The 16,913-nt window shown below is 39.3% G+C and overlaps 1 protein-coding gene across 3 annotated transcripts in view; it reads right to left on the bottom strand.

The window, feature by feature from the left end:
* plppr2a (phospholipid phosphatase related 2a) overlaps positions 1-15,761 on the bottom strand; it is a 134,872-nt gene extending 119,111 nt beyond the window's left edge. For all 3 annotated transcript variants that reach the window (XM_030142360.1, XM_030142357.1, XM_030142359.1), the window contains exons 1-2: positions 15,275-15,761; positions 10,453-10,574 (exon numbers count right to left, since the gene is read on the bottom strand). In XM_030142360.1, coding sequence (XP_029998220.1) covers positions 10,453-10,521 — 69 coding nt within the window. In that variant the 5' untranslated portion in view covers positions 10,522-10,574; positions 15,275-15,761. The remainder of the gene's footprint in view (positions 1-10,452; positions 10,575-15,274) is intronic.
* Positions 15,762-16,913: the final 1,152 nt, after the last annotated feature.

Genomic DNA, 16,913 nt, shown 5'->3' with positions numbered 1-16,913 from the left:
CACATGGTCTAAGAAGACCACAGTCTTCAATCTCTGGCTGTCTTGTTGCTTAAACTTTTCAAATGCATTCTTTAAAACAAACAAACAAACAAACACACACACACACACACACACACACACTGTCTTTTTCTTTAGATATCTCACTATAATGATGACAAACAGTTGTATTCCAATTATCATGTGTGAAGCAGGCAGACAGACGAGAGCATGATAAAGATAAATAGGCTTTGGAAGCTGAATAAACAGTTTCCACATGAAAATAACCATGAAAGGTTTGTCAATAGTTTACAAAAGAAGGAGATGTGAATATGAGAAGATTTTTTTTAGCCTATAAAATGTCAATGTGGCACTTAAGAGTGAAAAATGTGGAGCGAGTTGGAATAAGAAAACAGCAGAGCCAGTGGTGCATTTAGAGAGCAGTTCGAGTCCCAGCAGCAGAGAAAGAAGAGGGAGTAGGAGAGTAGAAGAGGTGTCCGGGGAGCAAGAGAGGGTGGGAGGAAGATGGGAAGAGGGTGAGTTGGGGGTTAGTGAATAAAAAGAAAGGAAAAAAAAGAGCAGAGCTGGCAACAGAGAGGGCTGCTCAGAGCGTTTTGGCCTGCATCCTTTCAGCAGAGTATGGGCAGGTGAGGTGAGAAAAGACATGGAGAGAGCAGAATGGGAGCTTTTGTACTGAGTTTACATGAAGAGGGCTGAGGGGAAGGAGAGTCCAGTGGGAACACCAGAAAAAAAGATGAGGAGCTTTAATCATCCTCCAGTCCAGTCCTCTTTTCCCTCATTTTTAAAACTCCTCTTATGTTGCTCTCATTTCATTTTCTGCCAGCATTCATGTAACAGATAACACACTCTAATAATACAACCTTACTCACTGTTTGGTTTCCACCTCTCTGCATGTCTTCAGTATGGCCATACACACACCCCTGCAGTGCACACAGCACCATAGGGAAACCCTGTACATGCACATTACACAGATTACACTGCAGCAAAACAGCTATTACTGGTCCACTACCTGCCTCAAGCTTCAAACTGCTTCGTCTGCCAAGTCATACAGTGTGCAATCTGTGTATTACTCACCCTCATGAATAAGTAATGGCACAAAAAAACAGAAAACACAACAAGAGTTTAAAGAGTAGGATTTGGTTCACTTTTTCCGCTGATGATAGACAATCTGAATAGATTTTTCTAAACTATCCGGCCCTTGCATTACGAAAATTCCATCTTTTGTAATGTTTGGCAAGGTTAGCTTGGTCAGATGTTCCATTTGAGGGTTGACTGATTGTTGGTCTGGCCAATAATTAAGTCCAAATGTATTTTATAAAAAATCATGGGGCTATTTGGTTTATTACCTCCGCCAAGGAGGTTATGTTTTTGCCAGGGTTTGTTTGTCTGTCTGTCTGTTTGTTTGTCTGTCCATTAGTGTGCAACATAACTCAAAAAGTTATGGACAGATTTTGATGAAATTTTCTAGGTTTGTTGGAAATGGGATAAGGAAGAAATGATTAAATTTTGGTGGTGATCGGGGGTGGGGGGAGGCCCATGGGGGGGGGCACTGATCAGCCTTGGCGGAGGTCTGCGCTCTCCGAGTGCTTCTAATTTATTTATATTTTCAGTTAACTTTATTGTATAATAGATATAAAAGTTCTGCTGAGAGCTCATTGCCCTATTTGTTTTAACATAGCATGATATGTAAGTTCATAATAACTGTAAGTTTAATCCGTTCCATCCACTATCTTTGCACAATAATTGAAATTCTGATTTATGGCCAAAAATGTTGATGTTGACCACCAAAATCTAATCAGTTCATCATTTTGGCAAGTGAACATTTGTGCCACATTTGAAGACATTCTGTACAGCCTTTCTAGAGACATTGCAGTTTAAACATACTGGAGACCAACAAATGCACAGTCCTCATGGAGATGTAAAGTTAATACCAGTTCTCTAGTTAAACTTATGCTTAAAGGCATTTTGACAAAGATTTTTATAAAGTTTTGAGACATTAAATTTTGATGCCATGATCTTCACTTTGCAAAAAATGTATTTCGGTTCCATTTATCAACACTTGGCTTCCTGAACTGCTATTAATCATAGCTGTACACTCTATCAATTATATTCTATAGTTGTTCATGCTGTGTTCAGTTTAAGTGAAAGGTAAGAAAAATCCTATTTGAGAACATCAAATTACAAAAAAAACCCTCCCAAAATATTTGATTATATTAAGATTTTCAGGTGAAAGCATTATTATACCTCTTTACAGCAAGGTCTTTCTTAATTAAAAAAAAAAGCCAGCAAACATGAATAGCAAAGCTTTGGAAACATTTTAAAAAGTGACAAAACTTTTGACTTAAAGCATTGCAACCACTGAAACTAATTTTTGTCCAGGAACTCTTTGTATTTTAAGAGTAAGGCATGAATTTGTATTTTTTATTTGCAGATCTAATAACAATTATGGCCTCATAATGAGCAAATGAGTAACTGAGCATTAGAAGTCTGCTCTTGCTACACCTAATATAAACTGCATGAACAGCTGAGAGTTTAGGTTTTTTTTGTTTTTTTATGTGAAACTGTCCATCCTTCCTGTATCAGGTGTGAAGCTGCCAGAGCTTCAGCAACCATTCAACTCATTTTGTCTGGTCAAGGTTCTTACTGCAATATTGTTCACATTATTTTGTGAATAAAAATCATGAGACAAAATCTATTTTCCATTGGTCAATAAAAATTAATGGAGAAAAGCAGGAAAGTGAAAAGTGACAGTTATGTCTGTTACTGATCACGTTCATCTAATGCACTCAAAGCCAACATCATCTCCACAGTAAAAGCTCCTCCTGTGTGTGGAAAGAGAGTTTCAGCTGTGTTACTGCAGTGCCCCCTGCTGGACAAATCACAGCACATTTTTCTTCATGACCATGCTCTGTTTCCTAAATGTTGCACCAAACCTTGCACAACTCCTCATTTGTTTCCATATAAATGGCACTAGAGCACAGACGGAAGCACAATTTAATGTTTCTCCAAACAGTTTTTTTTGAAAGAGCACTAGAAAATCGTATCTTCCTGTCCTCAGTGTGAGGCATCTATCCACACGATTTATGTTCGATGTTACAGACGTCAGGGAATAAAGCAAAGGATTAAGACACTGGCTGCTCATATCTGGTTTAATTTAGACGATGGAAATGGAAATGATCACACCCACACTACTCCAACTTACAGTAGCCTATGTGATAACACATCGGCAACATGGCAGATGAAGTGTTTTTTTGAGCTCTGTAAAGACGCGTGTTGAAACCCCCAATGATAATTCAGTCTGATCAGGAAAGCTTTTAGGCCCACGTCCTAAAATCAATCTAATCTAATGATATCATAAAATGCACAAATTGGAAACCTATAGTGATAAAATCTAAAACATCCCAGATTAGACCTGAAAAGAAGAGCTATGGTGTTAATGGTGCAGAATCTGAACACAGGTCAAAGGGTCAAATTAAACTGCTCTCAGCCGCTCATATGACAGTGGCAGTGGCCTATGACAGAGCCAGGAGGAGGGCTGTGAAAAAGTATTTACAGTGGTAGGATGGGGCTTTATGTTTGCCCTCCACTGGTCTGGGTAAGTGCCTAATCAGATACTCATGCATAAAAAGCTGCATTCTCCATTACACCTCTTCACTGAAGCCGACAGTAGATTAGCTTTAAACACAAAATACTTTTAAACTGTAAGCGTGAATTGTCTTGAATGTCCTGAAATAGCTAAGAGCTATATTTTAGAGGAGATAGGTATTCTCTTGTTCTTTAGCCTCACATTATGTAACTGTCAGATATAATATACAGTGGAAAAGATAATAATGTAATAATAAAAATAAAAGGTGAATAGCCTTTATAAATTGGTTTAGATGAATTATGCAGGGTTAAATGTGATTAGTGAGATATGAGCAAGAGGTGATGTTGATATCTGTACGTTAGTGAATGGCCCTGTGAGATCAGAGACAAAGGATAAAGTGCCGGGAGATAATCACAAGTGGCAAAATGGGAAATGACAGAGCAAAATGGAGGGGATCGAAGAGACTGAACAAGACAAGATGGCTGAGTGGGTAGCAGCACTGATAGAAAAGGTTGTGACTTGTGACTAGGGCAGCGAGGATGAAAGGAGTCAGAAGAAAGAGAGAGCACAGACGGAGAATGAATCAGCCTGATTGGTTTCCATGGCAACTGCTGATGAGGTTGGGGGACAGGTCCTTGTGGCATGGTATGGATCACTCTCACCTCACACACAAATAAAAGCAGAGGTTGTGGAGGGTCACACTCTCCCTCATCACTGACTGAGGATGAATCAGCAGTACTCGTCATTTCTCAAATGCAGATTAACGTGTTTTTTCTCATTTTTTTTAAGCACAATCCTCTCTTCTTTACCTTCCCCTGTGATGCAAATGTTGCTGGTCCACTCCTCAAAATCTAACTTCTCTAATATTAAAGCTATGATATATAACATTTCCATATAAAAATATCAAATCATAAACCTGTTTCCTTGTATTAGAACAAATGCGTGGTGTTATTCAGTGTACATAACTTGCTCCTTTCAGTTGCCATATCCGATTTACTAATGTTAATATTTAACATTGCTTGTTGCCTTTTACATAATTAGAATTGACATGAACAAAATTCAATAAGTCTGTAACAAATTACATGTCTTTAAAGATGATTTGTGCCGGTGTTATGTCAGATAGATTACAATTTGCACTAGTAAACACTTCCATGATCACGCATTACTTCATTATTTAGTATTGTTTGAGTGAGATACCTTTACGAAGGACTTATGTATGTTGTGTTTAACTTATTACCTTTTCAGCAACAGGATTTGCTCGTGATCTGCCTGTGTTGGTGTCTGTTTTGTGCTGGTAATCATTATTTGCTGATGTTGTGACACTGATGTGAAATCGTTGTGCTTATAATTTCCAAAAATGTTAGATCCTTGCTGAATTTTATTTTTTGGAAGCTAAATGGTTTATAGCTAGATCATGTAAATATGACACCCCTAGTAATACTTCACAATGGTTGAAGGGAATTACTTTTTATCTTGCTTTGGAAAAGATAAGTTATGCAACAAAGAACAGACTTGACAAGTTTGGATGTTCTACAATTATCTTGAGAATAACAATATATCCTTTGATGATAGATGGATGATACAAATTGATTTATTTTCTTTTTTATTTGATTGGGGTTTTTTTCTGCAATATTATTAGTTGGGTTTTTTTTGGTGTGTGTATTTTGTATCTTTGTATTCATATATATTCTCCATGTGCCTTATTGTTTGTTTGTAATTTGTTCTCTTGGTTAATAGAAGAAAATCTCCATAAATACGTGTTTAAAAAAAAAAAGACATTGGTATGGTCTATGTTATTTAGTGTCTCTTTTATACTAGGTTAAATATTTTAGCATTTTTCTTTGTTTTCTGAGTAATGCAGAGTAGAACCACACCCAGCATACACAAGTTCAACTTACATATCCATTGTAGGTCTTTTAACTCCCATCCAGAGTGATGGGCAGCTTGCAGTGTCCAGAAACTGGCCAGCATGAAACCCTGGCTCAGAAATCAAACCTGGATCTTTGTCACTATATTGTTGACAGCCCTCCCCACTAAAGCCCCTCAGAGTCAATAATGTAATCTTGTTTGAGGCAGCAGAGTGGCTTAGTGGTTAGCACTGCCAATTCACAGTAAGAGGCTTCAAGGCTCTGAGTCTCGGACACATGCAGGTAACATTCTGCTGAGGGGTTCCATGTGGACAGATGGATAAATAACTGGAAAATACTGCAAAGTAGCTTAATAGAGATTAACCATGCTAAATGAATCGCTCACTGTACAGTTTTCTGTTTTGTAATTTCACACCATCTTCTCAGCCCAGATGCCAAAATCTGCCATTTTCACCTCTTTAGTTTTTGTTGTTTCTCTCCCCTGATAACACATTCTTGCTTCAGAAATACAACAGAATAATGAAATGTATGCATAAAACCACAGTCTAAGCTCAAAGAAAGATGAAAAATAACATTCTACCAACACCTTCATGATAATTAAGGTCATGACTGATTTTAAAGTAGGACAGGGTAGGTGATTCTACTGAATATAGCAAGACAGTTACTGGGAAGGCATCAAAATGTATTCTTTAGATCCAAGAGCAACAGAAACTTTGATTCCCGAATAGATATTAGACTCTTTCAAAGAGAGAACAGAAATAGAGAGAGAAAAAAAAAACTCAGATGTTGCTGTCTGCTTAGCAACACCATCAGATTACTCCCCAATTCCCAACTACATCCACATGATCAGGTTGACAGATTATATCTAACCACAGAGAGAATGCATTAAATGCTTGGCACAGGTCTGTCCACAATAGCATCTACTTTCTATGGAGGACAAATGACTATTGATATTATCAGTTGTTGTTGGCTGCTTTCATCTCACATTAAATTATCAACAGGAATGTCCCTGACTGTTACACCACACTTCAAATTCTCCGCTGTATCCATTGAAACCATTTACGTGTATATGTGTAATCAATCATTTTAGTCAATATATGCCTTGGTTATCATGCAGGGGACCTACATTTCCAATGATGCCTACTCTTTATCTGGTTTCTTTGTGCACTCTCATGCTGTCATCTCAAGAAGCACAGGGAAACCTTTTCCACTGCTTTCCATTACAGGTTACAATGCTGGCCTATTTTCTGAATGGTAAGGTTCTCCATCCCAGTGCAAACACACACAAGTACACTATCTCTCCATCTGTCTCTCACACAGATGTAGAGTTGGTGAGGGAGTTGACTGAGACCCTGAGGGCTGAGAGCTGATGTGTGGGAGGCATATGGTGGAGTGGCCTAATGGAGAGCTTTTTACAGTGAATTATACTGAAGGGGACCGGTGTTTTCACATACAGGCTCACAGTGGGCTGCGGCAGGTTAGAGGAGCTATTGAATCCCAGTTGCTCCTTTGGTACCAGGCAGAAACAGAGGTATGTGTAGTTTGTGGACAGACTTATAAAGGAGCTTTAAGGTACCAACATCGGCTCAATCATGCATTGACTGGCAACCAGCTACAAAACTATACAGTAATTAATGATTTCAGGGGGGTGCATTGATTCTAAACATGTGAAATGATTTGTAGAGGCACAAAAACATGTTTTTTGACATGTAATGTGAATTGTATGACATAAGACGTCCACGTGGAAGATTTATATATTGGTGTACTTGAATTTATATTGTAGTATGTTTTGTGAGATAGCTGGTCAATAACTGATGAAGCTAGCTCCATCTCAAAAGCTAACTAATGCCAGAGTCACCTACATCCATGATAACAGTTTGCACACTGGTTTCAATCTAGAGGAACTCCGGTTGGTGTTTCTGTGAAAATCCATACACTCTCTCCTGAAATCTTCAGTCCTTTTCTTCTGCTTCTCTAAATTGCAAACAGTGTGCAACACTAGCTAGTATTATCAGAAAAACACAGTCAAAAGGAAACTAGCTCCCCACCAAAGAACAGACTCCATCATTAACTTCATATAAGCACATGAGAACACACAATCTTCCAGAAGCAAAACCTTTACTGTGATGACACCCATCAACAACAAAAAATTGTTATTTTACTTAATCTAAACCCTAAAAGGCTCAACATGCCACTTTCCTCTAATCAGAGGTGTGCAACTCTACTACTGAGTTTGTCAGTGTGGATCTGAACCAACATGGTATAGTCATACAATGACATAAGCTCACAGACAGAAGCAGTGGTTCTGTCACGGAACATTGCTGTTTTTTGGAGTCTTGTGAATTTGAAGAACGCTTCTGAGCTTCATTTCATGATGGAAAAGGCTGTATGATGCCAGGTTCAGTGTTGCCAGATGGGGAAATGACAAAATTTTCATACCAGAAGCTTAAAATTATTGTATTTTGAGGAAAATGTATCGTACATATCCGATTTGATGTTGCTCAGGACCATCTGCTTCAGAAAAACATTGCCACAGATCATGTATAGAATGTCTTATATGTAGTTTTACATTAAATAAAATACAGCACCGTTGGAAAAAGATGGCCACTGGCAGAACAGCACCCCATCTGTGTGGTGTGAGAATGAGCTGCCCAGAACATCAGTCCATATTAACCATCTTCTTAATCATCATGTATCAAGCTCCTGTATCATAAATATTTGGAGACTTCATCTCTTTATACATTTGGAATAACACTCAATCCACTTAAACTACTAAAATGCTTGATAATTGAAGAACTTGCTGAAGAAAGCTGTCTTACAGTTTTATGTGTTCAAAACACACTTTCTAAATCACAAAATGAAAATCAGGTGTCTTTTCAAACAACACTTTACTCAAGCTGCTGAACCTTGAAATTAAAATCACATCATGGGTCCCTTCACATAATATTCATCTGAGCTGCTGAAACCTTAATAAAGTTTTGTTCATGTTTTGTGTTGCTGTGCTATGTCGAGCATCACTCGTGCTATGTCATGCGTTGATTGGCTTGTAAAGAGGCCTGTGAAACAATGCACAACATCAGGCCGCAGTGCAGGATGTATCCTGTTTGTTGTTTGCTAATAGCCGTGTATTGAAGGGGGTCAAATTATCGTACATTATGGGATTATTTTTTTTATTTTATGGCAATTATTTTTGGAATTACTGATAGTACATCGGACAGAGGGTGAAATTATTGTACAAATATGATAATTATCATACGTGATATTCTGAAAATGGAGTATACTAAAATGGTTAACTTATTCTAGAATAGCCTTTTTTTAGGTGGCACACAGGAATTAACCCTTTCAGACCCCCCCTATGCATATATGCTTTTCATTCTATTTTCTTCTGGCACATTCCCCCTTTAAGCTCCTTGCTGACTTTTTTTATTTTGGCACTTTTCAAATTCACTCAGTGGAGAATCATTCAGTGGGAATTTATGCTTTAATTGAATTATAATGACAATCTATACCCCACATTCAGCTTTGCGCATGTTAGCTGTACAAAACCCACACATGCAAATCAAAAATGATCTAACATCTGTATCACATCACGATGCATCTGCAATGCACTGGTGCAACACAAACAGCATCTCTTAATGTGAATCTGTAACAGAACAATGATCTGAATGCACAGGCCCCTACCTCTGAAAGCTAATGGTTGCCTTAGTGCTCCGTTTGCCTAATAAGATTACAGACAGTCTAGTTAACCTTACCCATTGATGCTTTTCTCCACCTCAGTTACAATGTCAGGAGGGCTCTAGGACTTCTCCTGCCCTCTGACTCATCAGTCTGACTGCTCTCCCAAGCAGTGTGGAACACACTTTCCGCAAGGGATAAGGCAGTGTGTGTCCACAGTGCATTCGTGTGTTACTCTGAACAGTCGCAGCCTGCCACAGAGTATGACCTTTGGCATGATCTGCACACAACTCCTGAAAATCCACTCTTGTCTGTGCTGTGACATCCAAAACCACGTCTATGAATCATACAGTTCACAAACACGCCGGAAAGCGCTCAACACGCCACAGAACAACTGGAGCCACTTTAAAAAACCTCAGCTGGCCCTGGTGCAGGATGTGTGATGCAGAGTGGGAATGTCAGCAGTGGAAAGTATGTTTGCTGAGCTGTCCCACACTCCACTATTTACTACAGAGATTGTAGAAATGCGAGAAGAAGCAAATACAGATAGACAGACACAGGAAATAGCGATCTGAGATATGATAAGGACTTGTGCGGCCAAATCCAGAAACACCTCCAAATGCACCATTATTTAAAACCTGCACGTTGCAAAAGGTTATGGTACTGTACTGGTTATGGTAAACGAGTCTAGTTTCTTGTCATGCGTGTTGTTCATTATTCTGATTTTTATTAAATTTTCTAACTTAATCTTAAAAATATTCCAATTAATATTGAACCTAATTTAACCAGTAGGTTTGAGGAATGTTTTGTATAGTATCCGAGCAGAAAAAATAGTTTCCTTATTATGAGGGTAAAATCACATGAACAACTTCTAGGTTTAAAAATATTAGTGTGTCTTAAACAATGTTTAGCTTCTTTCTAGTGGGATGTTTTTACAGCGTACCATTAATTTTGAACAAGCACAAAACCCTTGGAGTTGACGTTATCTTTGTGCTGTTGTCACAGATTTAAGGTCTATTGGTGTGTCCTGTACAAGACGGTGGGTATTGTGTGCTTAAACTACGTGGGCTTCTCCAAAAACACCTACTATTTTGGTCCATGTACTGAAAAGAACTGGAATATAGATTGAAATTACTTTGATATGAACACACAGCACTGCCAATCTGTGACCCAGAGACATCTTAGAGATAGTGATGATATAAATACTATGTGTTCATTGGATTATTTATGCTAAATTCAACTCTTTTGGTAAATGCTTTATTCTTTAATTAACACAGCAACACAGCGTTTGTATTGTATTTAATGAAAATTCACAAAGTTTCTTACCTCCACAAACAGGAAGCAGGGGACGATGGAGCTGCTGCTCTTTACACCCGGCTTCTCATCCACTGCCATCCCTCTCACTGTTATCTAGAGCGTCCCTATGTCCAGTGGTCTGTCTCCTAATCCTAAAGGCAAGAGCATCGGGTTAGTCCACGCAGTCACATCAGGTCATATCAGTGCGATTTAGTGGAAGCCAATCAGGACAGATGAGCTTTGAGTACATCTTCTTAAAGTTCTATGTTTCTTTCTGAATAACCACACAGCTTTATTTGCTTTTATTCAGCACATTGTTTCTGTAATACAGTTTATTGCTTATTTATGTTACTTCAATAACTACTTTGTACATTAAGTAAAATTAAGCTCAATGCTGTGGGCTATGTGCATTCTACAGTTTACTGTTGTAGTCACTGAAGGGTTTCAGGAATTTATGGTGGATCATTCATCATGGTGCCTCTGGAAAACAAGAAGATAATTTGAGTTTTAAACCTGTACACGGTGAAACATAAAATAATTTCTGTTTTATTAAATGATAGCTGAGCATCAACTCTCCAGGCAACACAAAGAATCATTTTGCTCCATATATTAAAACATTGTTCAATATGGAAATATCTATTATATTAGTTTAAAAGATCAACATGGAAGATTCGTGTGTGTTTGTGTGAAGATTGTGTAAAGATTGTGTTGAAGTCTGGGAACCAGTTGTTTGTTGAGGTTAGCTAAAAACGAAGTAGTGCTTGAAGAAGAAACATCAAAGAAGTCAATAGTGAATATAAGGATTTCTACATAGAAATCACTGAACAGGCTGTCAAATTCAATAGTCAAACAAGAAAAGCACTCGGAGAGCACAGACCTCCACCAAGACAGATCTCCCCCCACCCCCCGATCACCACCAATTGAATAATTTCTTCCTTGTGCCAGTATCAACATTTCCTGAAAATTTCATGAAAATCCATCCATAACTTTTTGAGTTATCTTGCTAACAAACAAACAAGCACGCACACATGCCACACAAAGCAAGTGATCACAATACCTCCTGGGGGAGGTAATAACAAACCACTTCTCTGTACAACACAGACTCCAACACAAACTTAAGGTTAGACTTGAGCACATGCAAGATTGGACCTCTTGTTATTGATTTTTTTTTTCTGATAGCTATGTGGAAGTTGTGATTAAGATATTACAGTAATAAAACCATCAGAGGTTTTTGCCCATTATTTTCCTGCACTTAATTACAATAGTCAGCCTATTTAATTAACTTAGCTATGTTAGCTAATGCTATATGGTTTGTTAAGTAGCCTACTATTTAGTACAGTTAGTGCATTTTGCAAGAAGTTGACATTGCTATTATTAAACATAAAGTACGTGTTAAATTGTAAGTATCTCACATTAGTTGATGGTGGCTAATATGATGTTATATGAGACATTCTGTTCTGTAGGATAAACTCTGTATGAACTGTATGGGAAAATACTCTCTGAACTGATTTTAGAAAAAGATCACTCCTCTAACAGTGGTGTAAACGGGGTTCATGAATTATAGGTACATCACATATGTTGATTTTGCTTCCACTTCAAGAACAACAAGGTGATTATCAGATATGAAATCAATACAGAGGAGAGGAGGAGAGGAGAGGAGAGGAGAGGAGAGGAGAGGGAGAGGAGGGAGGAGAGGGAGAGGAGAGGAGATTTTTTTCGATTTCTAGAAGTTGTCAAGTTGACCTTTCCTTCTGGTGTGTTATAAGCTGGTGAGCTTTCATCCTCCTAATTCTTCTATGCTGGTGGAAAGAATAGGGCTAAGGGATGAATAAGGCCTGAAGCCAAGCTCTTAACATCCCTCAGAACAATGCAATGTACCAACCAAACCACTTTCAGAGAGGGTTGGATGGACTGTGTGTGTATGCTTGTGTATGAGTCTGAGTGTGAGACTTGTTAAAAAAAAAAAAAAAAAAGAAAAAAAAGAGGAGCTGTCAGGATGAACAACCAGAAGCCCCAGGTAGCAGATATCAACAGCGAGAGAAAAAGAACAGAGAGATGGAGGGAGTATTTTTTTTTTCATTTCTTCCTCCACTAGAGGTCCACAGGAAGTGTTACTTTTGTGTTTTCATTGCCTCAGTGGGCGGCAGCACAAAGAGGCTCTCACCCACAGCTTTGGCCACCAGCTGAGGAAGTATATGCCTGAGTTGTGTGAGATAGTGGTGGTAGATCTCCTGAAAATGGAACTGTCTGTTTTGGGAGAAACCATCTAAGAGGAGGTGGAGAAGCTTTTGATGAATAATAAACTGATAAGTGGGACACCGAGCCAGGGATGATTTCACCAAATGATTAGGAATAATAAAAATTCTCTGACTCCCCAGGGTCCACTCATATTTCTGAGCTGTCTCACACACATTTGGCGAAAAGTTAGTGGAAATTTCAGAAATGTCTCCAGGCGCTAATTTGAGTGACAAGTTGGTAGTTTGATTAGTATGAAACAATCTGGCCATTCTGTTGCCCAGTATGCACTGAAGCTAACAGTTTCACCAACCTATATGGGTTAGCATAGCTGAAGTGCAATCTATTGTGTATGTATTTGATTAAGTGTGTCAACAAGTGTTCAGAGAACGCAAGCCCCCGCCAGCACCCCGAATGGGTGTGCATGTGTGGATCAACTATTTCTTTTTAAATTAAACAGTTTGAAGGTTGTTCCATACAGCAGAAAAAATTGCAGTCAAACATGGTAATAAATTTTTATAGGTTCGAAATTTTTATTATAGTTATAGTTGATTGAATGAAAAGATTTGAACTATAGATCTTCAGTACAGGGGGTTGTAGTTTGTATTTATTATTTATTTAATTTCTAGAATTTTAATTTTAAGAGAAGATAATATTTCAAGAATTGCATTTGTTATGATTTTTTGAAAATGGTGCATAAAAAATAACAAAAGTCAACAGGGCGTAACAAAAGAGAAATGGAGTGGAACGATATTTCGTACAAAGTTGAAGCTTGGTACCAGTCATGTGTATGTCCAATTATATTAAATTCCAATCAATATTATTGAGTTATAATGAAAAATGTGTCGTAAATGGGATTTTCAATGTTAAACTGAAATGGTCCACAGAGTCCACATTCCACAGTGGATATGGACAATTTTGTGCCAGATACAAGATATTGTTATAAGCTACGGATGTATCGAATTGGAGGCTAATTAGAGTTGTTTTGAATTTTTTATGAATTTTCTAAAATTGCTCAATGATGAGATAGGAAAATTTGAGATTTTGTGACCTTGCTGTGACCTTGAACTTTGGCCTACTTGGCCCAAAATTTAATGGGTTCATCCCAGGGTCTAGGCCTATCTGGGGTTAAATTTGGTAAAGATGGTTGTAATAGTTTTCCCGTAAAGATGCTAACAAACAAACAAACAAAGCAAAATGATCACAATACCTCCTGGTGGAGGTTATGAAGAAGCAGACCAGCTGCCTCTGATTTGATAAGGGGGGGTAAGTGAAAAGAGACCTAATCTGATAATTTAGCTATCAATAACAGAAAATCAAACTAACCCATCATCAGGAGACAGATGGGGGCAGACGGCTGAGGTTAGTTTGAGAAAGGAGGGACAAAAATGACTCAAGGACAAAAGGGGAAATAAAACCCCATGAGAAAATCAAAATGGTGGAATAGAGAGGAGCAAGTAAGCTGCCGAGTTGAATATGAAGCAGACACACACACCGTGCAGAGCAGGACATTTCAATCCCCTGACGCTCTAAGGATTCCAGTCAAAGGGTAGAGACCCGGGCAGTCATATGTCCTCTATCCAGCCTCTGCAGTCCACCACCCTGCCCTGGGACATACAGTACAACACACACATGCCTGTCCAGGAGGGAAAGACACACACACACACACACACACACACACACACACACAAAGACTAATGAGACACAATCTGGATCATGCTACAGTAATTTCCTGCCTTGCCAGACAGTGTGTTATGGTGCAGGAGCATCATAAGAAAAGGGTGCAGCAGCAATGCAGCGTTAAAATGCCAACTGTCGGTCAGCCATTCCTCTTTTTCTGTGTGCAACATACAGAGAGAGGGCTGAATATTTAAGATCTGGACCGCAGAAAATTTTCGGCATGTAGCAGAGTGGGGCTTTTGGCCATTTATCTGCAGGCCCAGTGTTGTCACTGTCGATCTGAGCAAAGCCTCAAAATCCCTCTGCTCCCATTGTTTTTTTTTTTTTTTTTTTTTTGTTCTTTTTTTTCATTTTATTATATTTTTAATTGTGTGTTTGTGAAGTGTAGCCATCTTATCCTGCTACTGTCACGCCAATCTTCTTCAACTTGTGCTGAAGCAAATACTTTGTACTATCATACACACAACACACACAAAGACACATAAGTGATAAACATAAACAACACCTTTCCTGTGACTTAATTCAGTAGCAACAACAGCTAGCATTCCCTCCTCTGACAACACCAGTGATTCCTCCTCTACTATTAATAGAACAAAGTAAAGGGGGAGAGTAAAACCGTAATAGGATTTACCCAGTGCGAGATAATTAGGGCTTCTGTTTTGGGAATACCACTGCAAAAATCAGAATACCACAGAGAGACACTCCCCCGCCACAACACACACACCCACAGGCAAAGATGTGGAAAGAACCACAGAAAAACAGATCCTCCATACCACTTAAAGCACAGAAAATACAAAGCTGCGACTTCTGCAAGCAAAGCTGTGCCTGAATGTTGCACCCTCGTGCAGCGAGACTGTCCATATCACTCCAGGAGGAAGAGGAGAAACAGGAGGAAACCCCACCATCCTTACATGCACACCCCTCCCTCATTCCTTACCTCGGATACCACGTCGCTGAGTTGCTGTGGCGCCAGATTCCTATGCGCTTGTCATTCAGAGCAGATGATGGTACAGTGGTATAAAATCCCCTTCCACCCTGCTTTCTCTCTCCCTCTTCTCCTTCCTCCACTTCCTCCTCTTCTTCTTCTTCTCTCCCCTGCTCCTCCTGGTCCACAGTGAAGCGTGAGCTCCTCAGACGTGTCGACGAGGAGACGCGGTACAGCGGCAGCAGCACCAATGCCTCGTCTCCAAATTGTCGACACATACACTCACACACACACTACAGACATACACACTCACAGTCCTTTTAATTAGCTTGTTCCAATAACTTGCAATGACTACAAATTAAGTGGCTGAATTACTCCTGAGCAGCATTCGCTCCAATGCGGCTACAGAGGAGGCTGAGATGGGGAGAGTGTGGAAGACCATGTGTGTGAGAGTGTATCCTTGTTTGTGTGTGTGTGTGTGTGTGTGTGTGTGTGTGTGTGTGTGTGTGTGTGAGAGAGAGAGAGAGGGACAGTGATTGAGAGGGAGAGAGAGAAGAGAGGAGGGGAAGAGAGAGAGAAAGGGAGAGAGCGCATTATGTGTGTCAGCTCATTTGTATTCTAGGCTTGTTTTCTCCCTCCATCCCTCCCCTTATGTTTCTCTCTCTCTCTCTCTCTCTCTCTCTCTCTCTCTCTCTCTCTGTCCTTGCCTCTCCACTCTCCTCTTCCCTCATCCTCTGAATGAGAGACAGAGGACGTGAACCCGACCCAAACATTATGGGAATGAAGGAGGGATGTTGCACACAAGAGGAGGCTACACACACACACACACACACACACACACACACACACACACACACACACACACACACACACACAGATACAGATACATACACGTGCCTTGAGCTCAGCACACTGTGTTTTTGGGGTTAACAACATGTAGCTATTGATCCTTGAGGACATGTAGCATCACAGGTCAGAACCGGTAACAAAAAGATCAGCCAGACTCACTGAAGAGCCATGTGGTCCAAGTGTCTGCTGTGTGCATGTATATGTGTGTGTGTGTGTGTGTGTGTGTGTGTGTGTGTGTGTGTGTGTGTGTGTGTGTGTGTGGTGGTGAATGGATGAGTTATGCAGAAAAACCACAGTATGTGCCTGCATCTTAGTAGAACAGATCTTGATTAGGGTGTCATACTGAGTTGTCTGGAAAATGCTCAGATTACAAAAGTTCCATAATAAAAGATAAAAGACTACTCCTGCTCTTCTCCAGGCTATTTTTAATGACGTATAAAATCTATTTGCGATTGGAAGTTTTGGCAGCTCCAAGGTGTTCCAAGGTTTTCAGATAGGCGTGTGCTTTATGTATGCATTGACCACTGTAATTACTTTTCCGATTCAGTCAGATGTGACTCTACTGCTCTACTCTGTGGCTCATCACACAGGCTTAGAACATGGCTTCAGACATGACATCAGTGCAACGACTTTTAGTCTTTAGAACCTAGGGTAGCAGAAGGAAGGATTTTTTTCACTTGATTTTGTAAGCTCTAAGGAGTGAATTCATAGTATGTAAAAATCATGATAATTAGTTAGCATCACTTGAAATGTATAATGTTAAAAAAAATGGTGGTTATCATACAGTGTACATTGGCTCATC

This window comes from Sphaeramia orbicularis, chromosome 8 (genome assembly GCF_902148855.1).
Source record: "Sphaeramia orbicularis chromosome 8, fSphaOr1.1, whole genome shotgun sequence".
NCBI lineage: Eukaryota > Metazoa > Chordata > Actinopteri > Kurtiformes > Apogonidae > Sphaeramia > Sphaeramia orbicularis.
The sequence above is the reverse complement of the archived record's forward strand: the minus strand, read 5'-3'. Positions and strand labels throughout refer to the sequence as shown.